The sequence below is a fragment of the Chenopodium quinoa genome, unplaced genomic scaffold (assembly GCF_001683475.1).
Source record: "Chenopodium quinoa cultivar QQ74 unplaced genomic scaffold, ASM168347v1, whole genome shotgun sequence".
NCBI lineage: Eukaryota > Viridiplantae > Streptophyta > Magnoliopsida > Caryophyllales > Amaranthaceae > Chenopodium > Chenopodium quinoa.
This window is the reverse complement of record NW_018743033.1, coordinates 273544-298629: the sequence shown is the minus strand read 5'-3', so window position 1 is coordinate 298629 and position 25086 is coordinate 273544. Positions and strand designations below refer to the sequence as shown.

General features: G+C 33.4%; 2 protein-coding genes and 1 pseudogene across 2 annotated transcripts; 2 read left to right on the top strand and 1 right to left on the bottom strand.

The window, feature by feature from the left end:
• The first annotated feature begins 1050 nt into the window (after positions 1 to 1050).
• LOC110730496 (germin-like protein subfamily 1 member 17) lies at positions 1051 to 2156 on the top strand. Its single transcript, XM_021910297.1, has 2 exons — positions 1051 to 1262; positions 1378 to 2156. The coding sequence occupies exons 1-2, from the start codon at positions 1139 to 1141 to the stop codon at positions 1920 to 1922; spliced, it is 669 nt and encodes a 222-aa protein (XP_021765989.1). The 5' UTR covers positions 1051 to 1138; the 3' UTR covers positions 1923 to 2156.
• Positions 2157 to 9702: 7546 nt separating this feature from the next.
• LOC110730618 lies at positions 9703 to 14103 on the top strand (annotated as a pseudogene).
• A 1864-nt stretch (positions 14104 to 15967) lies between these two features.
• Positions 15968 to 20241, bottom strand: LOC110730495 (receptor-like protein kinase HSL1). Its single transcript, XM_021910296.1, has 2 exons — positions 17356 to 20241; positions 15968 to 16637 (listed from the first exon to the last, which is right to left on the bottom strand). The coding sequence occupies exons 1-2, from the start codon at positions 19946 to 19948 to the stop codon at positions 16246 to 16248; spliced, it is 2985 nt and encodes a 994-aa protein (XP_021765988.1). The 5' UTR covers positions 19949 to 20241; the 3' UTR covers positions 15968 to 16245.
• Positions 20242 to 25086: the final 4845 nt, after the last annotated feature.

The following is a 25086-nucleotide window of genomic DNA, read 5'->3' as shown; positions in this document are numbered from 1 at the left end:
TCAAGTTTTATCACTTTCGCGACTATACATCAATGGAGCTCCGTCAAAAACAACGCAAAGACATCTAAAATTATTCAGGAGCATTTCAGAAACGATGTCATTAGTTTAGGGGTGTTTAATAAAATTTGTATCGATAATTTAGATCTCTTAAGGGATGATTGTAAGTGTTGTATGGCTATTAATATTATTATTATTTAATGAAGTCACCCCTCCCTATTCCATTAAAAAAAATACAAGTTTACCAAAGATAATATTTTTTTTTTATGATTTACCAAAAAGAAAATTAAAATTTCGATGTTAACAAAGAGAATTTTCCAAAAATAACATAAAACAAAAGGTAAGTAAAAAAAAAAAAGCGAAGGTATTAGTTAGAACATCCTACTATAACTATTGTTTTTTCTGTGTGGCCAGGGTTACTTATTTAGGGGTTATTTATTTAAGTGTTACTCAGTCGGTTAAGGGTTACTTATTTTAGGTTACTCAGTCCGTAAGCGCATTTTCATCGGGATTACTTATTCAATTCAGGGGTTACTTAATTAAGGGTTACTTAGTCGGTCAAGAGTTACTTATTCTGGGGTTATTCAGTCAGTTAGCGCGTTTTCTGTGTGAGGGTAACCCCTGGCCGACCGAGTAACCCCTGACCGTCCAAGTAACCTGTAAATAAGTAACCCCTGACCGATTGAGTAACCCCCAGAATAAGTAATACAAGATTAAGTAACTCCGTCCATACAGTGTGGCCAGCCACATATTATAATTTGTGGTCAGATATGGCATCATTAATGCGTCCTACTCAATCTGATTAACCTAATCTTACGACATTAGTTGATTATTATATAAAACCATTCTCCTTGACGACTGTACAATGCAAGATTGATGAGGTATTACCTGCTAAGTAAGAAATTAAAATATTAATTAACTACCCTCATTAGAAAAATAAACAAATAGATTAGAAAGTTTCATGATTAATGACCAATTCTACGTGCTTCCTCGAACCATAGCCTAAGCTAGTTACCCCAACCTCAACTATAAAAGGGATCATTTAGCATGAAAGAAGATTATAACTTGCACTTTGTAATACTCACATAGAGTCACATTAATTATTTGAGTGTAACATACCAATTTCATAAGAAAAAGAGAAATGGAAGCTCGTTATTTTCTTGTTTACCTTACTTTCACAGCCATGTCTTCCTACATGGCCTATGCAACGGATCCTACTCAGCTACAAGACTTTTGTGTTGCGATGAATGACCCAAAAAATGAACGTATGTTTTTTGTCCAATTCAATTCCAAACGATGTGAATTTTCTTAAAAAAAAATTGATTAGTACTCTATTTCATTTTTTTCAAAATTGATGTTAACGGTTTAACTAATTTGCAGTGTTTGTGAATGGGTTGCTTTGCAAGAATCCAATGGATGCGAAACCCGAGGATTTCTTTATTGACGGGCTAGACAAGCCCGGGAACACTAACAATAGGGTGCAATCCGCTGTCACGCTAGTCTCTGCATTACAACTTCCAGGGCTCAACACCCTCGGCATCTCATTGGCTAGGATTGACTATGCACCTTACGGCCTTAACGCTCCTCACACGCATCCTCGTGCAAGTGAAATCCTTACAGTCATTGAAGGAACCCTCTATGTTGGCTTCGTAACTTCCAACCTTGCTAACGGCGATAACAAGTTGTTCACTAAGGTGCTTAACAAAGGTGATGTGTTTGTTTTTCCACAAGGCCTCATTCATTTTCAATTCAATATTGGAAAAATTCCTGCTGTCGCTATTGCTGGACTAAGCAGCCAAAACCCTGGTACGGTCACCATTGCTAATGCCGTTTTCGGGGCTGATCCACCTATCAATGTTGATGTACTAAGCAAGGCCTTCCAGCTAGATGAACACACTGTGAAGATGCTTCAGTCCAAATTTTGAACGAGCCCGTAATTTGCTATTCCGGATGATTTTGGAGTATTTATACAATAATAACCAAGTGATCTATAGGGTCTTACTTGGTTTATCAACGTTACTCCTTCATGTTTTAAATATATCCTAGTAAAGTAGTAATCCTACATTCTTACTATATTGTACGAGTGCGCTATTACACACATGTTACTTGTTATGTCATTATTGAAATTTTATGGAATAAAGATTCTAGCTTAAGTTATACTTCCTTTTTTTTTTTTTTTTTAAGTTAAGGTAAAAAAAAAATTAAAATTTTATAAAAATAATTTCAATTAAAAAAAAATAAGGTGAAGTGAATTGAATGTGTTTGAACTGATGAAATAGGATTCTGTAAAAATTAATTTTGGATAATAAAAAAGTGAAATATATTTTGTAGATTGTACAAGCACCAATACATACTCCCTCCGTTGTTTTGAGTTAATCCACTGAAGTGGAACTCCATGTCAAATTAGATCATGATTTTACTATGATTTTTGCAAATTGATTTCCTCCCACATAAATTAATTTGAAATTTTGGCTTATTTCATAATTTTTCATTCAAGACTCTCTTTGAAATTTGATCATGGCTCATGGGCAAGGTTAATGTTGAAGGTTGGTTCCTCCTGTCAAATTAACTCAAACAAGCACATTCAACCATGAACCATTTCATTCACTACAGAACTTTAGTCTCACTAATTTGATAAGCTCGAGCTAAGTTCTAGTTACATTAACGCCTAATATCATTAATTTTAATGATTAATGTCTCCGACATACTCCCATTTGAGTCAGATTTGGATTAGGTGTTGATTTTAGTTAGAGCAGCAAATGTCATGCATGATCATGCTCTTCTGTTCGAGTTTGAGGATAAACAAATTGGAAAATAAACCTCAACACTAACCCAAACCAATCTGTTTAATTAAACATGTTATGTTGTGTTGTGTTAATTAGTGATGGATTCGGGATTTTCGAGATGGGTGGTTCACCATCAATTATTGATCACTTGTGAAAGTGCAATTTTTTTTTTTTGGAACCTAGTTCATAATTAATTTAATTACAATTCAAAAATTATATTACAACCAAATTAATTTCAATCCAAAAATAGGACACAAAAATCTATACAACAAGCAAATAGTAAGTAAAATTCCATCTTACGAGCCGAAAGTACTACAAATAACATATTAGTATATTACAAACAAATGGCATTATAAAACTATTACATTAACATATAATTTTATTTTATTTTTAACTTAATTGAGAAGTTGTAGGGAAAAATTTAAAAATTAGTTGCACACATATAAAGATATAAATAAAAGAAAAAAATAAAAATAAAAAAAAGATAACTTAAGAGACTAGTTATTATTAAATATAACCTTAGGCGACCTTGCGAGTCAAGAAAGTTAGGCGGTGATTAATCCAAGACCAAGGTGGTGATTAATTTTGTTTTGCCTTGCTTCTCGGTCACCATCGTATCTTTTTTTTTTTTTTTTTTTTTAAGGGAAAACCTTCGTATCTATCAAGTATTATTAAACCAAAACGTTGCTGACATCATTACTGTCTTAATTTCCCGCCTAAATGCAAGAATGATGTCATTTTTTTTTTGGTGGAGCTATCATATTTAATAATTTTGAAATTTGAATATTAGAAGATTCTTTATCTATTAACTAATCCTAAAACAAAACATGCTGACATCATTCCTTTCCCAAATTATACACATGTCACTCTTACATAAATTTTTTTTCCAACCAATTTGCTATGATGACTTCATCAATTTTTTTTTTTTATCTAATAAACATTTCATATGCTTTACCCTTTGTCCCTACTAAATCTTTCTTTTTTTTTTTTCTTACAAGTATGTTAATGTTTCAATGTTCAAAAGGGTTCATTGTGATTTTTCTTTTTATTATTTTACAAGTAATATGCTAGAGTATAAATTATTTACCATGTATACAAAAAAAAATTAAGGAGTAGAAAACTTTCTTTCTCCGTATTATAAACAAATCTCACAATGTGTTTGTTTAAAATCGTGCATCGCACAGGAACTAAATTAGTTACAACTACAACCTATCAATTTATTCTTAAAAAATGAAATAATTTTAAGTAGCACACTAATAAATAGACTCGATTAAAACATGTATTATGTGACATTGAACAGGCACTATATCATAATTTTGATGAAAATAAAATTTTAAAAGTACAGATATTTTTGTAGAAGGTGCATAATCTAATCTAATATATTTATTCTAATATATTGTTGTATAGAGTTTTATTATCGATAGAATTCTAATATTTCATATATACAAAATTAATCATAACTTTTAATAAATATCCTATAACTCAATTCTATTTCCATCATCAAATTCGTTTTAAAAATTTCTTTTAAATAAGATCCATTTATAATATATTTAATCACAAACTTTTATACGTAGCTGGTCAAACCGTGTCACCAACTATTACAAAAGTTACTTCGTTAGTTCTATATGGGGTCAGTGTTATAGTGGTTACTTAATCAGTGTTATAGACAGGGTTACTTAGTTAGTGTTAGAGGTTATTCAGTTAGTATTACAAGTGTTACTCGATCAATTTTATAGGGGTTACTTTGTCCGGCCAGAGGCTAGCCGCATACAAAATGCATTGTTATTTAATTTTATACAAAAAAATTTGGAGAATCAATAAAAATAATTTCATTTTTGTAAAAATACTTAAAATTCAGTGAAAATAATTTAAGTTCAATTAAAATAATTTCAAATCAACAATAATATAGATATCTATTTACAAACAAAACTACACAAAGTACACTCCATATGATATCGTATGTCTAAATATCCTACATTATCAAAACGAATTATTTGACCGTATTTAACATTCAAGTAAAAATTTTATCTTAAAATTTTATCAACCATCTGGACATCGCCCGGGCACAAAAGTAGTTACAAATAAATAAAGCCGGTCTCGCAGCCAGGTAATGAGATCTCGACACTTGGCATTCCAGTTTTTTGTCAAGTGTGCCGCCACGTAGGCGATAAATGGGTATTATTGTGACACATATGATGCTAAGCAAGTTTGGATAGATTTTTAAAGATAAAAATGTTGAATAGTGTTATATTATCGATATACTTCTAATATTTCATACATACAAAATTAATCATAACTTTTAATAAATCTAATATAATCTAATATATATAAATAAAGTAGGCATTTTTAGAGAGCATTCGAAGCGCCACGTAAGAAAAATACTTATTTCGACCAATAAGAAGAAAAATTTGTATTTTATTTTTGAAATAAAAAATTATGTCGCCACCTAGATAAAAGTAACGAATTAGATTTGATATATCTAAAATGTTAATGCCACGTAGATTAAAATCCACGAATTAAATTATTTTAATGAAAAAAATAAAGTAAAAATATAGCAAAAGATAAATTTATTAATTCAACACTACGAGTATAAGAAATCCAAAAAAAAAATACTAAAAAATATTTAAATGATAAACGCTTATAATAAAGTTTAATACCTATCATTATAAGATAAATTTTGATAGTATTTATGACAAGAAATACAAATTGTTCGTTAATTATAATTAAATTAAAATTTGTGATACCTACCATTATAAATTGACACATCATACGACACAAAAAAAAATTTGTATCAATAAAAAACCCCATCAAGCAAATTTTGTGTTAGTAATTTTGTGTTAATTTTTGGTCATCAATGGCCGGATAATTTTTAGCTTAATTTTTAAAACCCTATGTTTAAATAGAATTTTTAATTATTACTTACATTGTATCAATTTGGGATACTCAACGATTATATGTTTATGTTTTATTTACTAAATGTTTTTTTACATGAAGATCTAACACATCATACGACACAAATAAAATTTGGTATCAATACAAAACCCCATCAAGCGAATTTTGTGTTAGTTTTAGGTTATCAATATCCGGGTAATTTTCAAAATCTTATGTTTAAATTTATATTTGTAATTATTAGTTACATTGTATTTATTTGGGATACTTAACGATTATTTATTTATGTAATGGCATACGATTAGATGTTGTATACTTAATATATATGGATGGCTTTGATTATTTTTGTAAATGATGAAAAAATTCCAATGCATAGATTTGATTTTATATCGCAACAATTTTTCATTTATTGGTAAATATATTGATTTATTTTATATAAATGTAAAGATTTAATTTATATCAATTTCAGTTTGGCTAGCATAATTTATCCATTGATGTAGAAGGTTGGTTGTGGTCGAGGTTAGTGATTCTATCGAAATAAAAGATATGGTAAAACAATGAACAATGATTTAGGATTTAAATTATTAAAAATTTATCATTTCACATTAAAGATTTTTTATAACGGAAAAAAAAAATCAATTTACAATTTATTTATAATTAATAAATTCATTATAAATTTTAGTAAAAAAGATATTAAACTTTTGTAATTTTTTCTGAAATTATTAAATACAATAAATCAATTAATTAAAAATCTTAGATGAAAAAACCGTGCATCGCACGGGCTTCCATCTAGGATCTTATAATTCGGTATTATTTCCATCATAAAATTCGTTTTAAAAAGTTCTTTTAAATAAGATCCATTTTTAATTTATTTATAAAAATAATAGAGAATCAGTAAAAATAAATTTTAATCATGAAAAGTAATTTTTGTTTTGGTAAAAATACTTTTAGTTCAATAAAAATAATTTCAGTTCAATAAAATATATTTCAGTTCAGTATGTCTAAATATCCTGCATTATCAAAAGGAATTATATGATCGTATTTAACATTCAATCCAAAAAGTTTATCCTAAACTTTTATCAACCATCTTGGCATCGGTCGAGCACAAAAAAGCGATTTTTGGATAGATTTTTAAGATAAAAATGTTGTATACAGATTTATTATCGATATACTTCTAATATTTCATATATACAAAATAATCATCACTTTAAATAAATATCCTATAACCGAATTTTATTTCCATCCTATTCTTTAAAATAAGATCCATTTATAATATATTTAATTTAGTAAAAAAATAAAAAATTAAAGAGAATCAGTAAAACTAAGTTTCAATTAGTAAAAATAATTTTGGTTTGGTAAAAATATTTTCAGTTCAGTAAAATAATTTAAGTTCAATAACAATAATTTCAAGTCAATAATAACATAGATATCTATTTACAAACAAAACTAAAAATATACACTATTCTATAAATAAGCAATAGGATATCGTATGTCTAAATATCCTGCATTATCAAAAGAGATTACATGACCGTATTAATAAATAGGGATACTCTCAATGGTAACCCCCTATAATTGCTACACACCAACGGTAACCCCCCTTTTTTGGATTATATGAAATGACCTTAGTTATCTTTTTTCTCCTAATGATGACATTAATAATGGTGTTTTAACATAAAATTAAACCATAGTTAGCCAAAATAGCAAAATGACAAAAATGTCCCCTTTTATTTTACAGTTTTTATTTAAAAAAATAAACAATATTCCAACCACCCTTTCCCCACCCCCAAACCTTGCCGGAACTCTAACCCCAACCCTCAATCTCGCCGAAAAATGGTCGGCCAACCCCCCTTAAGCACCGAAAATAGCTGGTCGTCCTCTACCACCCCTTTTCGACCCCCGAAACCACCTCCCCAGCCCTCCCCAACCCCCAAAACCACCAACACAACCCATCTAACCCCAGCCCTCTCGTTTCCTCCGCCAACAATTCTTCGGCGTTCATCACACACCACCGCATTCTCAACTCCGACCTCATCTTCAACCTCCAGAGACCCAATCCATGCTTGCGATGACGTCGATTTCGAGGTTCACCTTGCTGGATTTCGCCTCCTTCACGGAGGTTTAATTTCCGGCAATATGGTGACGACGATTTCAAAATGGAGAGCTGGCTGGGTGGTTTCGGGGAGGGCTTGGTGGCCACATCACACCACAACGCAACAACCTACAGTACCAGGGAGGGCCGATTGGGTGTTTTCGGGAGTAGGGAAAGGGTTTCAAGGGAGTTCCGGGAGCGGAGGTTGGGGCTTTTAACGGCGGAGAAGAACCGGAAAAGGAAGGTTTGGGTTAGGGAAGGAGGGTAGCGATTGGAGTGGGTTACAGTACCAGCACGGGGGGAGGGGGAATTTGGCGCAGTACCTGGAGTGGGGGAACGGATGGCCGCCGTAAAGGTGGCCGGATGGTTTGGCAACCGTAAAGGAGTGGGGCTAGGTGAGAATTTTTTGAAATTTTGTTTTTGTTTTTTGTTTTAATTTTTAACCAATGATCTTGCAACAAGTGTCATTTTTTTATAATTATTAATTATTAAAAAAAACTAACAATAGTTAATTTTAATTGACTATTTTATGTTAAAACACCATCATTAATGTCATATTTAGGAGAAAAAAGAAAAGTAGTGTCATTTTGTATAATCCAAAAAAAAGAGGGTTACCATTGATGCATAGCAATAATAGGGGGTTACCATTGAGAATATCCCTAATAAATATTCAAGCTAAAAAGTTTATCCTAAAATTTTATCAACAATCCGGGCATTGCCCGAGCACAAAATTAGTTATTATTGTGACACATATGATGCTAAATAATCGAATTTTGGATAGATTTTTGAAGATAAAAATGTTGTATAGAGTTTTATTATCGATATACTACTAATATTTCATATATAGAAAATTAATCATTACTTTTAATAAAAATCTAACAACTCGGTTCTATTTTCATCATAAAATTCATTTTAAAAAGTTCTTTAAAATAAAATTAATTTATAATATATTCAAAATAATAGAGAATTAATAAAAACAAGTTTTAATCGATAAAAATACTTTCAGTTTAGTAAAAATAATTTAAGTATGATATCGCATGTCTAAATATATATCCTGCATTATCAAAAGTGATTATATGATCGTATTTAACATTCAAGCCAATAGATTTATCCTAAAATTTAATAAACAACCTAGGCATCGCCCGGGGCACAAAACTAGTATATATATATATAAAGGGGAGTTTCCCGAGATTTGAGAGCGCCACGTAGGATTTTAATTTTTATAAAATTATTAGAGCGCCACATAAAATTAGTATTTTTAAAAAGCTACAATAGGATTATGCCACGTAAGATAAATTTTTTAAAGCGCTACGTAGGATTTTAATAAAAAAACGTCACGTAGGATTAATATTTTTAAAATGCTACCATACGATTACGCCACGTAAGATAAGTTTTTTTTTAAAGCGCTACGTAGGGTTATGATAATAAATTAAAAAATTATTAGAGAGACAAATAATATTATTATTTTTAAAAATTTATCATGAATAAAATTTAGAGCATCAGATAGAAAATATTTATTTTAGCCAATGAAAAAAATAAGAACTGTAATTTATTTTTGATCTAAAATTTTATATTAATTATGATAATAAAATCAGCACATTTTTCGTGTGGTTGGCCATATTGTGTGGCCGGCTGAGATATACCAAAACACTGATTGGGTAACCCCTGACTGTTCAAGTAACCCATAATCGATCGAATAATCCTTGACCAACCGAGTAACTCCTGACCAAGTAGTAAGCAAGCGATCACAAAGTTTAGGAGATAAATATATATTTAGTAGAATATTTAATTTGAAAAAATACAAATGAGCTTTATCTAGTTCTTATTTATATTTTTCCATTTTTTAAAAAATGTACAAATTATAAAAATAGTTTTCTAATCTTTAACAAAATTTTGGATAATTTGAGGGATTATTAATGGATGAATATCAAGAAATAAAGGATGGATAACGATTTCGTCGATTTAGGTCAGTTTAGTGAGAATGAATCCTTTTACAGAAAACCCAAAAGAAAATTTGTTCAATCTAATGATGATGCATTATTTGATAATTCAGATTCTAACAACGAAGATGAAGACGAAATCTTTTTTAGGAAGAACATCAAGAAAAAGAGTACAAGAATTGGAGGATTAACTGATACGTTTGTTGATCACATGAATCCAGTAAATTTTGCCTCGTCTTGAGGTTTAAATGAAACATTCCGGAAGACGACTAAGGAGGTGGCCGAGAAGCGGCGTAAGAGGTGTAAGGATGATTTTAGGGAGAATAATGTTGGGGGTTTCGAGAAGTACACGAAAGGGATTGGAATGAAGTTGCTGCAGAAGATGGGGTATGGAGGTGGTGGGTTAGGGAACAATGGACAAGGTATTGTTGCGCCAATCGAGGCGAAGTTGAGACCGAAGTTTGAAGGATTAGGGTATAATGATCATAAGAGGGTGACTGAAGTGTTGTGGAAGGAACGAGGTCGAGTTCGTGTTCGTGCTGAGAAGGTACATCAGGATATTGTTGTTCCAGAGGAGGTGTTGGAGGGAAAAGACAGTGATGATATGCCTACGCAGGAGTTGCAGTATAATGTAGGATTGGTATCAGACTTGGCGAAGCTTGATGTTGAGAATGTGGAGAGAAAATTGAGGATGGAGAAACAGACTGTCATTTCGCTGCAGGAAGATAGAGGAAGGCGTCAGAAAGAATCTGCAGATCAGAAGGAGGAGATTGATTCAAGGGAGGAGATAATGCAGGTTCTGGACAGTATTGAGGAGGAAAATATGTCTGGGAAATTGACTTCAGAATCTGTTGCAGAGTCCTTCAGAGACCTGCAGAGGAGGTTTCCTGAGGAGTATAAACTCGGAAACCTGTCCTGCATTGTTCCTCTGTTGACTAGAGTTTTTCAAGGATGGGATCCGCTTCAGAACCTGTGGCATGGTATGAATGTCATAGCTATGTGGAAAGGTTTGTTGCAGGGAGACGGCGAGGATCATGGCATGTTTGAGGATGCAACAGCTCTGTATTCACAGTTAGTGGCCGAAGTAGTGTTTCCTGCAGTCAGAATAGCAGGTTTAAACTCATGGCAGGCTAGAGATCCTGAACCTATGCTTCGTTTTGTTGAGTTATGGGAGGAATTGCTTACACCTTTTGTGCTGCAATCACTGCTTGATATGATTGTGATGCCTAAGTTGTCTGAAGCTGTTAATTATTGGGAACCTTGTCACGAAACAATACCAATTCATGTCTGGATGCATCCATGGCTTCCATTTCTTTCGCGGAAGCTTGAGACTCTCCATCAAATTTGAAACTGTTCTCCATGAATGGCATCCTAGTGATATCTCAGCTTAGAATATCCTATCTCCTTGGAAGACAGTATTTGATTCTGCGAGTTGGGAAAAACTGGTTGTCAGGTCCATCCTTCCTAAGTTGAAAGCTGTGATGCAGGAATTTCGAGTCGATCCTGCTAATCAGAAACTTGATCAGTTTAGCTGGGTTATGACTTGGGCGTCTGCAATTCCCATTCATTACGTTGTTAGTTTGCTGGAGAATCACTTTTTCGAAAAATGGCAGCAAGCTCTGCACCACTGGCTTTGTACAAGCAAAGACTTTAAAGAGATTGAGCAATGGTACCTTGGGTGGAAAGAGCTTATTCCTGCTGATGTTTTGGCCACGGAACGTGTTAGGCGCCAGCTAAGGCTAGGCCTGAAAATGATATATCAGTCTCTAGGTTCGGAGGTGGTTCACCCTGGTGTGGAAGAGAACATTAGCCCTTTGAGGGTGCCTGAACAAAGGCAATATGCAGCTCAACAACATGTTGCAGCTGACACGGACAGTCTGCCTAAACATTTGAAAGAAATTATTGAGGTCTTTGCACAGCAGCAAGGCTTGCACTTTAAGCCTAAACCTGGGAGAACACACAACGATCACCAAGTATATAGCTTTGGCATTGTAAGCATCATTGTGGACTCCTTCAATCAAAAGATTTTCGCTCGAGTCCAGGAAAATTGGTCTTTGGTAACTCTTGGACAGCTTGTACAGATGCAGAACATCTCTACTTCAAGGCAGCGCTGAGCTTTGTTGTAAGTTGGTGCCTTAACTTTATTTGTGTAGCTGTATGAGATTTCTGTTAATTGTGATCGCATATAGTAGAGCATGTTCTTGCATTAGAAATTTAGAACTTATAAAAAACATTGAACAAAATCTTTGAGCTTTATATATTTGAGCCTTGATTTTTCTATCTTCTTTTTATTCTGTTTTCTCTAAAATGTTCATCATTTTCTTTTGAGTTGTAAAGAGGTTGATTGTATGTGAAAGTTCAAGTATTAGATTAGATTATTAAGTCATAGTACTGGCTCAGTGCGATGCATATATCATCCATATCCATACATCATGCATCCAAATTCTAATTTTATGTTTTCACCTTGTGAAAGAAATAGAAGGCTGACCCAAGTGAAATTAGTCCACTGCATTTTTTTTTATTTTTTTTAAATGAAATTCAATTTTTTGAAGCAAAATGTCTTCTTGATATGGATATATTTTTGGATGAGGGTATCATTATAATGGTTTGATTGAGATTCCTAAAAAAACAGATAATTTACTATTAAGTATGATACTATGATGTAACAAACCCTACTACAGCATACCTTATTAGCATCAGGGCTTTGCTTCTGGTTCAGAACATGAAAATTAATGAAGGCCAGAACATTGGACTCACAGTTCAGTTCATCACTTATTCTCCAACGCGCTAATGCTTCATCTGTCATAATTAAGAACAATAGCCATTTAGAAGTGCTCTATTGATGCATAAGGTTAACTTCATTTTGGAAAGAAACTGATAGAAACGATCAATGCATAAGGTTAAATCCTATTCCTTGTTCCACTATCTAAATGAATAATTGAATAAGTATTATGCAACTACTAATGAAAAGAGTTTCGGTATGGAAAAAGGTTTACTTCTGATCTATGACCTTGCTGTGAGGCATAGATTTTGTTCCTGTTCCTGAAATAGTGATCATTTTATGGTGATAACCATGCTATCTTTCACCTTTCATGTCTGCTATCGAATTACTGCCTTGAGGAAGAACGACAATGGTACTCTGAGGTCTCTGACCTACATGCGCCTTTTGCAGGTTCTTGATGGACTAGTCCGAAATGGACTTATGTGATCCGAACGTGAGAGATTACATGCTGAAAAACAGTGAGTTTGAACCTTCATGTTATTTTGCTAAAAGTTTTGTTGATTTCAGCTAGAATATGGACCTTGATAATTTTAGCTGGGAGTTCTTGTGTCACTTCTGAATGTAAGTGCAACTGTCAAACGATGTTTTGAACTTCAGGATAGGCCAATTATGAAGGTAAATCTCTTTATCACTTGCGTTTAGCTCTTGTATTGCATTTGGTGTATTTGGTGTTTATCAGGCTGAGATTCACCAATTGGATTCAGCCTCACCGCCTATGGTAGTCGTCATATTGTACATCTTTTGGAAGTTCTGTGAGTTAAATTCAACCTTGAATTCAAATTTTGTTTTCTTCTGACATTATGTGTTGAATTTTATCAGATCTTGAGCCAATATTGGAATTTTGTCTACTCTATTACTTGGGACATGGGAAAACAGTATTTGTACACCTTATTATCATTGTAAAATTCTTTTTTCCTATTATGCTGCTAACATGGGTTTTCTTTATTTTTTTTTTTATCAGATTTCCAAACAGACAGTGATTATCTAAACTTCCCCAGAAGTGTATGGTTTATAACAATGTGTTCATTGTCCTCAGCCACAATTATTATGAACCCGGCAACCTTCCTAAACATTCCTTATAGTTGTTTAGACCAGCCTAATTGAATGAAGCAGTTACATACTATGACTGTAATGCAAACTCTTCTTGTGTTGCGCCTTTAACAATCCAAATGCCCTAACTTACCTGCCCCTTTACACAGCAATGGCAGCATAGAGCCTAGAACTTATAAGCAAGGCGGCTGCTTTATAAGTTTTTGATCTACGTTTTTTACAAGTTCTTTACAATCTTGATGTTTTTAATATCATTTGTAAATTCTGATAGACTGATCTCTGATAGTCTGATACAATGTGAACTTGGCAGGATCTAGAGATTGGTCTAACGGATAATGAAGCAATCACCGGCGATTCCAAATTCCAAATTCAGAGTCAGTGAAACACTTCAGGGGTCAATTTGGCGAAGGTACTTATAGTAACAATGATGGCTCTAGAGAAATAAGAGAATGTAAGTTCAGTAAGTTCATGCAACTGCAGGACAATATAATCTTTTGTTTTTGTTCTTAGTTTTGACTCCGATTTAGACATGCTAATAATTGAACATATGAAACTTGGCTGTCTCTAGTGTCATGGTTCTTTTGTTCTTAATTTTGCTCCCTATGTTGTCTTATTTCGTCTCCCTTAACATTGAACAATACTAGCTAACCTCTTCCTAATGTCGGTACTTAATTTTTCAAAATCGAATTACATTTATGTCAAATCTATCTTTCCAACTAGCCTTAGTTTAACCAACAAATAATTGGATCAGATGATAAGAGATTGTTTAAACTAAGACAAGAGATTTCGGTTTCCTAATATGGGAATTACTTTTACCAAGAACTTGTCAAAACCATTCTACCATTCCTGAAAATTAAATTTGGGCTCAGCCTTCATTGATGGTAGATGTAAAATAATTGGACAGTGGACCATACTCCTGCAATTTACTATTCATTCTTCAGAAAAATATCTACATTGGGGCAGACCTCATTAAATTGACATATTTGATGTTATTAAAATCTACAAATGGGCCAAGAAAGCACAAAACTTATTGCTAGACTTTCAAGTCCAATGAGATTATAGTGGAAAAGTAGCCATTTCTTTTCTTTTTTTGGTGCAAAAGAAAAGGTAGCCTTTTTTTCTATATATTTGTACAATCGATTAGTCATTAATCATAACATAAAAAGTTTGGTCTAATTAGTCTTTTCATTTTATTTGGACTTGTTTAGGGCCTAAACATGCACTTTAATGGTCAAAAATCATTAATGTCAAATGTCAATAAAGGTAAAAAATGACCACCTTCTTTATGTAATCCGACCAAATATAATCCGTCATATAGTGTATAATTTTTGGTCTAATTAGTGATTGTTAGTCTTTAATATCACCTTTAGACTTTGCAAAATAAAGCTACCAACAAAGTACTGTGTTTTGTTACTCTGAGCCTGACCATCGTTAAATTATTGGTCATGAAACCTAACTTATTAGAATATATTATTGTTTTGAATTAAAACATGGGTAACTTTTATTAGTCTAGTACTCTTTTATACGAAATACTTCGTACATTTTACTTGGTACTTATTGAGCATAAACTTATCTTGTATGGTTTCATTAACCTTGAACTTTACTTATATGAACTTTGATATCTGAAATATTACTAGTGAAAATAAGTTGTTAAAGTATTAGCCTAATCAACCAACAAATTTAGCCTATCTATTTTTTACAAGATAGAAGTTTATGGGAAAAAAATTGCCGTAGGCAGGCGTCGGTGATATGCAAGAATGTTCTACTACTACGTAATTTTATTTCCCACCAAACAAGTTGTAAATACTTTTACCGTCTTGCCTTTTACACTAATATTCACCTTAATTTAATTAATCAAGGGATCAAGCAACTAACCCCAATGATGAAATCCTTTCACAAGCAGGACCGCCATTATAAGTTCATCTTAATTTTTAATACACCAATTTATTTCAACTAGGTTAAAACCTATATATACTATAGTAACACATAAAGACCCATTATTTTGTTAAAGAAAGTAGGAAGATATTAGGGTACCCTACAAAACTACTGGCATCACCATAACTACCCGTAATTTACTACTAAAATAACATTACATAGCTGTACCATTGCATATGATTTAAGGGCTATTGGCCTAAATTTGAAGGGCCAAATCAACCGTTGCAGATGCCAAAGCACAGTTATCCATCTAAGCATTTTTACCACTTTTATAAAAGAACAGAGGATTTACAGTGACGAAGTGTAGTCTACTGCCCTACTTTTTTTGGGGTTGTTACCTCTTTCTTCAACTATCATATCCCCCAGATAAAGGTTATGTAGTTATTATTTCACCATTGGGGTAAATTTTACATTAATTTTATCTGTATCACCTGAGATTTGCCAGTAGATAAATATAAGTCAGCAAATCACATCACATAAAAAATTAATAATGCATAAATTTGGAAAATGCATATTGCTTCTGAATATTTTGATAAAAAACTCTCATTGGTCAAACAAATTTACAATGTACAGTAGCAACTTATAATAAATACTTACTACAGTAATTAATACTACTAGTCTACCCCTATTTATCACCTCCCTCTCTTTTTTCTTTAAAACACTTTTGATCTTTGTTTCTTGGAAATATTTTTCCTCCTCACTCAATGCAAACCAAATGACACTAAAATTTCCATTTCTTTGTTGTAGACATGGAGTATATATGAATCACTGACTCTCCTAAACTACACTTCCATGGTCGGAAGCATCTTCATAATAGTACGGTGTCAATTTACCGTCTTTCTTCCCTGTTTTCGACATGCTCTCACCGCTCACTTCTTGCAACATTTTCACCACTCTTCTCATTGATGGACGGTTGATGGGAAGAGGACTAGTACAAAGTAACCCTATGTTAAGTAGCTTGCATACATCTTCCTTGAAGCAAGAATCAAGCTTTTGATCAATTACATGGTCCACACCCTTCTGGTCCACAGTGATGCACACCCACTTGACCAAATCTTTCTCGCCATACTCCGGGTCCACGGGTTTCTTTCCGGTCACTAGTTCCAGAATTACCACCCCAAAACTATAGGTGTCACTCTTCTCGTTAACTCGAAGTGTGTATGCATACTCTGTACAACAAAACACGCCCACACAAAATTAAACATTATTCAGTAACATTCACTCGATCGATGTATTGTAGAAATTGCCAACACATATAGATCGAAAAGAATGATTACTCAGTAAAAGATTATCCTTAGACCCAAGAAAAAAACCCGTATTTTACCGATTATTTAACAATACTCAAATACGCCGAACAGGATAGTAATGAATACTCAATCACATGAGGATACGAAATAAGGCGCATAATAGTACTACTCATAAATTGAACAACATGGGTATTCCTTACAACTAAAGCATAGTACATGTAATTAATGGTATGTTTATTGTTGATAGCAACATGCATTTGGAATTGTCAAAGTAGGCAACTCAATTACTCAATTGGATCTTCAACACAATAAAATCAGACAGTACCATTAGTTAGTGAACAGAACTCATTATTATTCCTACTACTACTTTGATATGACTTCCAACAACTAAAATTCTGAATCCATTCCGGTAGTACCAAAGAAATTATACTATATACCCAACTAATAATAATTGCATAAAACTATTTATTCCATATCCTTTTTCACTTTCTATAATTATCCACAACATTTATGTTAATGACAGAACATGCTACTATATCAAGTACCAAATATGTAACAAAAATTATTACTCGTATGAGAGGCAAAGAATTTCAATAAAGTATGAGTAGTGTGATTAATTAAACAATTTAATAGGACTCACCAGGAGCAATGTAGCCACAGGAACCGGCAATTACCGACATCGATTTCGTTCCTTTTCCGATAGCATCCACCACTTTCGCAACCCCGAAATCGGCCACCTTAGCACCAAACTCGCCATCTAACAAAATGTTATTGGATTTCACATCCCTATGAACAATAGCTGGGACACAATCATGGTGCAAGTAAGAAAGGCCTTCAGCAGCATCGAGGGCGATTTTGTACCTAGTAGGCCAATCTAATAACCCTGATTTCGGACCATGTAACAAATCACCCAAACTACCATTTGGCATGTACTCATAAACAAGCAATTTACAATCCTTAGTCTTGCAACAACACCATAACCTCACTATATTCTTATGCCTTATCTTCCCTAGTGTCTCAACCTCGGCCTCGAATCCGTTGTCCTGAACCACCCCACCGTTCTCTATGTCACCCCCTTCGGCGAATTTTGATATCCCCCACAGCTTTTTCACCGCAACAGCCTCACCATTGCTAAGCACGGCCTTGTAGACCTTACCCGAAGCGCCCGATCCGATCACATTATCCTCATCTAAGCAATCCAAAATCTCGTATTCACTAAAACCCAATTTGTGAAACGACATCAATGTCCATTTCGACTTATCAATTGTGCTCTTAACTTGCTTGAAATTCCTGTACTTGTAATAAAACCAAACTACGCCCACTAAGAAAACAATTGCAGCAAGAACAAAGATCGTCCTTAATACCCAAAGATACTTTTCTCTCTTAACTTCCACTTTGCTATCACAAAGGCCTGATATATCGCCGCATAAACCCGGGTTTCCGAGGAACGAACTCTTGTACATTTCCTTGGCATAAAACGGCGGCAGTTCCCCGGAAAGATGGTTGTTCGACAAATTGAACTCATTCAACTTCAGATTCTGTAATTCACCCGGGACCGAACCCGAAAGTCGGTTATTCGACAAATCAAGGTAATTCAGCGATGTTAATGTACCGATTTCCTCCGGAATTGAGCCGGACAAATCATTGTTTCCTAAATCAAAATCATTTAGCTTCTTCAAGGACTTAATTCCAGGTGAAATTTCACCGGATAATTGATTATTATTCAAATGTAACCGCTCTAATTGTGGCAACTTCAACATTGAATCTGGTAATGACCCAGAAAATCGATTATTATCCGCCATAAAACTTACTAAATTGGTTAACAACCCGATTTCTTGTGGAATTTTCCCTGAAAAACTATTGTTAGAAATCAAAATTAGAGATAAATTCGAAGCAGAAGCAATAGATTTCGGTATCTCTCCAGTAAACTCGTTGAACTCGAGTTCAAGTAGTGATGTTCGAGGGAGTCCCCAAAAACCCGATGGTACATTCCCGGAGAATCGATTTCCGCTCATTCGTATCCGAGTTAATGACTTGCACTCTGACAAACTCGCCGGAATTTGACCGGAGAACGAGTTTCCGATCACCAGAAGCTCAGCTAAGTCGCCCTTCGCGCACAAATTCGGAGGGAGTTCACCCGTGAAATTATTAAAAGATACATCAATTAGATTCAACGCCGAGTTCTCACCGAGTTTCCGAGGCAACTCACCGGTGAATCGGTTGTTATAGATCTTGAACTCGTACAAATTCGGCGAGTCCGCTATACTCTCAGGAACCACCCCATGAAATTGATTCTGGTACAAGTTGAGAGAAGCGAGCGGGAGCTGAGCCAAATCATCAGGAATCGTCCCGGTAAGATTATTCATCGCTGCATCAAATCGTAACAGAGATTTCATTTTCTTCCACCCAGAAGGCAACTCGCCGGTGAATTTGTTCTCGTAAAGCTCAATCTGAACAGCACTGGTGAGCTCGGTGAGCGAACTCGGGAGTTTTCCGGTCAAATGATTCTTTGCGACGTCGAAATTCAACACATTCTTAAGAGTACCGAGCGAGTCCGGCAACTCGCCGACCAGGTTAGTTTCAGTAGCCCAGAAATACTTGAGGTTCGTGAGTTTCCCGAGTTCAGGACCGAGTCGACTCGGTTGAAACGTGTTGAAACTCAGATTGAGTGTGTTTAGCGTAGAAACATTGCTAAAAATCATTGGAAACTCCCCGTTAAAAAAGTTATCTACCAACGAAACAACCTCGAGTTTCTGGAAACTTCCAAAAGTCGCCGGAACTTCGCCGGTAAAGTTGTTGTAGCTCAAGTCCAAGTACTCGAGCGTCGGGATTGAAGACAGCGAGTCCGGCAACTTTCCGGTGAACCCATTCTGGGAAAGGTCGAGGTGCCGGAGACTCTGACACGTGGAAATATCCGGCGGCAGAGACGAGTTCAGATAGTTATCGTAGAAAGAAAGGTATGCCAGAGAATGGAGTCGGCAAACGATGACCGGGAAAGGGCCGACAAGGTTAGCACTGGTGATTTCAATGGAGGTGACAGAACCGGAAACCGAATCACAGGTGATTCCGGTCCAATTACAGGGGGTGTGATGAGAGTCATTCCAACCGGAAAAAAAGCCGTTTGGATCTTCGAGAGATTGTTTAACGTGTTGTAAGTAGAGACCTTCTTGGTTGATGGAGAGAGTTGGTGGTGGGAGAGAGAAAAGGAGGAAGAAGATGAAGAAGGTTAGCATGTTTGGTTATGGAGGAGAGAGAGTGTGAGTGAGCATGGAATGGGAGGAGAGAGAATAGGAATGAGAAAGAGGTGGGAAGAAGAGTGGGTGGTTTTTTTTGTGAATTTTGAACGTGGTGTATATAAGGGAGTTAGTAAAAAAAAAGTGAGGTGCGTTTTTTTTTTCGCTTTTTAGTGGGAGGAGGGTGAATCATGTTTGGATGTTAAGTGTATCTCCCTGGTAATAATATTGTTGTTGTGGTGTTATCATGTGAGTTTGATCATAGACTAATAAGTATTTTACGAGTATTTGTTATAGAATCGTTTATAGATTAACTTATAGGGAATAGATGAAAATTTTACTGATTTACATGAAGAGTTATGAGAGTTCAAAATATAAAGTGTTGATTGCTCATACAAAAAAATTGTGCAATTAGGCATTTTGACAAGAGCCTGGCTAGATAACAGATAACAATTTTTTTTGGGGGGGGATTTCACTTGTTTGGGGTGGGAATCAAACCCCTCTCATCTAAATAGAAGAAGCGTTTGTACATACTAAGTCAACCCTAATTCTTAACCGACTAGATAACATGGTTGATGTATCTTGTACATTAAGTACGTATATTAATGTTTTATGTTTATTACTCATACTGTCATACATATCATGTGCGTAATTTATACAAAATGGGATAACATTTTATAATGTACATTTAATGATTTCAAATTTTTCAAGTTTACATTTAAATAAAGCTTTTAAATTTGATATTTACATAGTCGAGTATATTAAATTAGTTGCATTTGGATACAAGGAAGATATAACGGCTTGTCATTAGGTACAATAGAATTTTAAAAAAATCTTATGGGTAAATTGTAAAGATTATAATATTAAATTTAAAAAATAGGTGGGTTTATGTTTGATGTTTGTTTTATGTTCCCAATTCTTGGAAGCTGGTAACTACCAACTTCTTCTTGGAAACATGGTTACTTTTTTCCTTTTTACAAGGGTAATAAATTAGATACGGAGAAGCATCTCTACTTTGCCTAGTTTTTACTCACTTGAGTAATATTTTCTTTTGTACTCCCCAAGTTTTATGGTCAATCTCGGTTTTTACCTTTCACATCATACATTTATCTTATTGTACATTTTTTTTATTATTGTTATATTAGGAAGATATTCAACTTCTTTGATTAGACTTGTATATGTAATATACTACTCCAAATCTCCAATACAACGTACATTCAACTTAAGATACTCCATATCATATTTTTGTCTTTTAGAAAAAAAAAAAAAAACACATATTTATTCTATTAAAACAGTAATTTTATTTTGAAAGTAAGAAAAATAAATATGAAGCTCTCCTCACAAGGGGGAATTCCTAATGTAAGAGAATGAACGTCAATAAGGGTATATTTCCTTTTAGCTAACTATTTGGATGGTTAAAAAAATCCTAATTGATGTAAAAATAACAAAGATCCTCTTAAAAAAAAAAAGAAAAAAAAAAGGAAATGAAAGATTCCTCTTTTGGAAGAGGAAATTAATCCTTCGCCCCTATGCTAAAATTTTGATTATTTTTATGTTTTTTTCTAAAAGGAAATTTAACTAATAATTAAGTATATTAATAGGATTGAAAATGTATGGTGGGATATATGTAAATAGGAGAAAGGAAATGGAAAAGGATCCTCATTAATGTTGAAAAAATAAAATAAAGAAGATGAGAAAAAGGATTGAGATTTTTTTTTTTTAGGAAAAAAAGGATTAAGATCATAGGTAGTGTGATATGGAGGAAAGAGAGTATGATGTGTCAAATAAAAGTAAAGAGAGAAAATGAGAATGCATGTATGTATCCTTCTCATTGTTCATGCTCTAATTGAAGCCGTATTTTTTTTGGACCATTTCAACTAAAAACTCAAGTGGATGGTTGAGACTCGAATATATGTTTTATACTCCATCAGCATTATAATAGTAGTTCATATTATTTTAATTACATTTTTAAAAACACTTCTTGACCTGTTTATAAAAAGTTAAATATGACCAAACTAATAAAGAAACTTATACGATTTGTTCACAAACATTAATAAATCAAACACAAAAACGAATTCACGATTAAAAGCAACTTGAACTTCTTTTTAAAACAAATTAAATAAGGAGTACTTTTATAATTTAAGTTGATTAGCAAATTCAGTGACAAGAGCAAGGAAACGTAGATGAATAAGCATGATTGTAAGGCTAGTGGGGTCATAAAAGAGAGAAAGCGTTGAAGAAGTAGAGACAGTAGTACAAGGCAGATGCCTGTAAAAAAAACACTTGTGATGAATCTACAAAATAAGCGTGATCTGATTGCTTGTGTAAAGAAGATGACTGACTAGTGAAATAGTAGCTGTTACAGCATAAACATTTGAATCTAATGGCCTCCAACGCACACTTCATGCCGCATCATGTATAGATTAGACTCTGTTCCACTATACTCCACAGCTACCTCCTGTTTTGTTATGATACATATTGCATGCATTTCATGCCCTCTTTTATGATCGTCACAATATTCCATCCATTTTTTAAAGATTTTTTCAACTGATTCGCAATTGGACACTTGTAATTAGTATCTCAAATGCTAGATAACAAATCTACATATCCAGTCAATACAACTCTTAATAAAGTGAAAATTAAAAATCGGTCAAACTTTAAGCGACGAGATGGATTATTTTGTGGGTGATTAAAATATTTTAAGACCCATAACAATAACGACGTGCATATCATTTTGCCTAGCTACAAAGTTTGGCTTCTTTTTTGAGAGAAAGCATGTAAATGCGTTTTCATTGTGTCATGTCTCTGGCCTTTTTTCATGATCTTGTTTTTGGTTTACTCTATACATAATTACATACATAAAAACATGAAAAAAAATAAATGTTTTGTCTACTGTTATGAGTAACATATTTATCTTGTTTACATAATTACACTACTTATGGTTTTTTCATCATGTATGATTTCTCAATAGAGTAAAATTTACGAAATCATGCCAAGAAATATTATGTATCCTCCCTACTTAATTAACTTAAACCCCACCACCTTAACATTGTAGTTACAAAATTTCGGGCCTATATATTTGTTTCTTTTCTAAAAAATGATGTGAATAAAAAAATTAGGAGATTCAGGACTAGCATGCTAGGATTATATTGCAAGTGATAGAGTGAGTGTGACTTGTATTTTTATGGTGTCAATTAACAAAGGCTATGCTTAATTCTTCAATTCTAAACCTGAATTATATTACAAGTTATAGGGCTGAGTGTGTGACTTGTTCATACAGTAAGACCATGTTTTGAAGAAGAAGTTAATTATTATTATTTATTTATTTATTTATTTTTTTGAAAGAAGAAGTTTATTACTTATTCTAAATCAAATTAATAGAAGTTTTAATAAGTAATAAACTAATTCTTCTAAAATAAATTATTTTATAATACGCAGTATAAAACTCTGTATTACTAATACAAAAATCACAATTACTATGCTACGAGCTAGCATTAATAATGTACTCTAAAACAACTACGGAGCACTATGTTTTACGGAGTAATTTATGTTAGACCATCTTTAAGGATCTATACTTATTTCGCATTAATCACATATCGAGATACTCCGTTATAACTTATGCATAGGGATGAACCATATTACTTTTTTCCCACTAGGTTTAAATGGGGACTACGTAATATTCGTATGAGTCGTATCATCACATGGAATAAGGTGAGCACTTATGCAATTGTCAAATGAGAACCCAAGAAACAATACAGTAATTACTAATTACCGTATTATTCTAACTGTTATTATGTGGGGGTGCTTAGAGATCAACGTAGTTTTGAATAGATTTACCGGCAACAACCATAGTAGGTCAAAGAAGAGTAGTAAATGCAGCCAATAAAAATCCACAAATTGACAAACCTTTTTGCAGCTCAAAATAGCTATCCAACAACATTAATTTAAATTATATCAACTTAGGCTTTGTTCTTTTGAGTTGCTCTGCTCTGCTTTGTTTAAATCTGTTTTGCTCTACTCTCTTAAAAATAATAATTAATAATAACAATATTTAAGATTTAATAATAATAATTAATATCTATAATAATAATAATAATAATATTTAATATTTAATTATTAATATTAAATAATAATAATAATTAATATTTAATAATAACAATAATTAATAATTTATTATTAAAATTTAATATTTAATAATAATAATGCGGTAATAATAATAATAATAATAATTAATATTTAATAATAACTAATATTTAAAGATAATAATAATAATAATTAATATTTAATATTTAATAATAATAACTAGTATTTAAAGATAATGATAATAATTAATATTTAATAATAATAATAATAATTAATATTTAATAATAATAATAATAATAATAATTAATATTTAATAATAATAATAATAATAATAATGCTGAAATTTGTTTGCTCTGATCTGCTCTACTGATCTCTGCTCTGCTCTGCCCAAAAGCTCAAAAGAACAGGGTCTTAACATCTTTAATCTTGAATTAATACGTAGTAGTATATGATTAGGGGATTTTGCTCCCACCAATCGGAATGCGCCACGTGGGCCAATCAGGTCCTGCCAAGTGTCCCCCAGTTGGAACTGTCAGGGCTTGCCACGTGGCACGCGCTTATTCGTCCACCTTGGACCTGTTATGTCATGACATGTGGCATACTCCATGCCTAATGGAGAAACCGGCCACCCAGGCCCAACTTCCGAGGGAAGCCCAATCGGCCCTAGGTTAACCTAAACCTAGGATGGGCACGTTTCCCAAGGTTATAAATACCTCCCTTAATCCTCATTAAGGAAAAAGAACGAAAAAACACATTAATTACACACAGTAATAACCGGCTGATCTCGCTAACAAAGCAGATTACCTACATTAAACACTCTCACCTAGAGAGACCCAATCACTTTAATTTCCGCATTAATTACTCCTTAATCAAGTACTAACTTGACCGTTGGAGGCGGAGCTCCCACCACCAGGAGTCTCCGTTATTTTGCAGGTACAGGCGTCCGGTTCCAGTCTCGGAATTGTAACTCTCCCGCAGGACATCAGAAAACCCCGAAACATTTGGCGCCGTCTGTGGGGAGAGTACTTCTGAGATGGCATCCAAGTCTGTACCGA

Bases quoted from the DNA above. Each gene is read 5' to 3' on its own strand.
- LOC110730496 (XM_021910297.1), top strand. From the start codon at position 1,139: ATGGAAGCTCGTTATTTTCTTGTTTACCTTACTTTCACAGCCATGTCT. The intron at 1,263-1,377 runs GTATGTTTTTTG...ACTAATTTGCAG, and splicing joins GAATGACCCAAAAAATGAAC to TGTTTGTGAATGGGTTGCTT.
- LOC110730495 (XM_021910296.1), bottom strand. From the start codon at position 19,948: ATGCTAACCTTCTTCATCTTCTTCCTCCTTTTCTCTCTCCCACCACCA. The intron at 16,638-17,355 runs GTGAGTCCTATT...TTTGTTGTACAG, and splicing joins CTGTGGCTACATTGCTCCTG to AGTATGCATACACACTTCGA.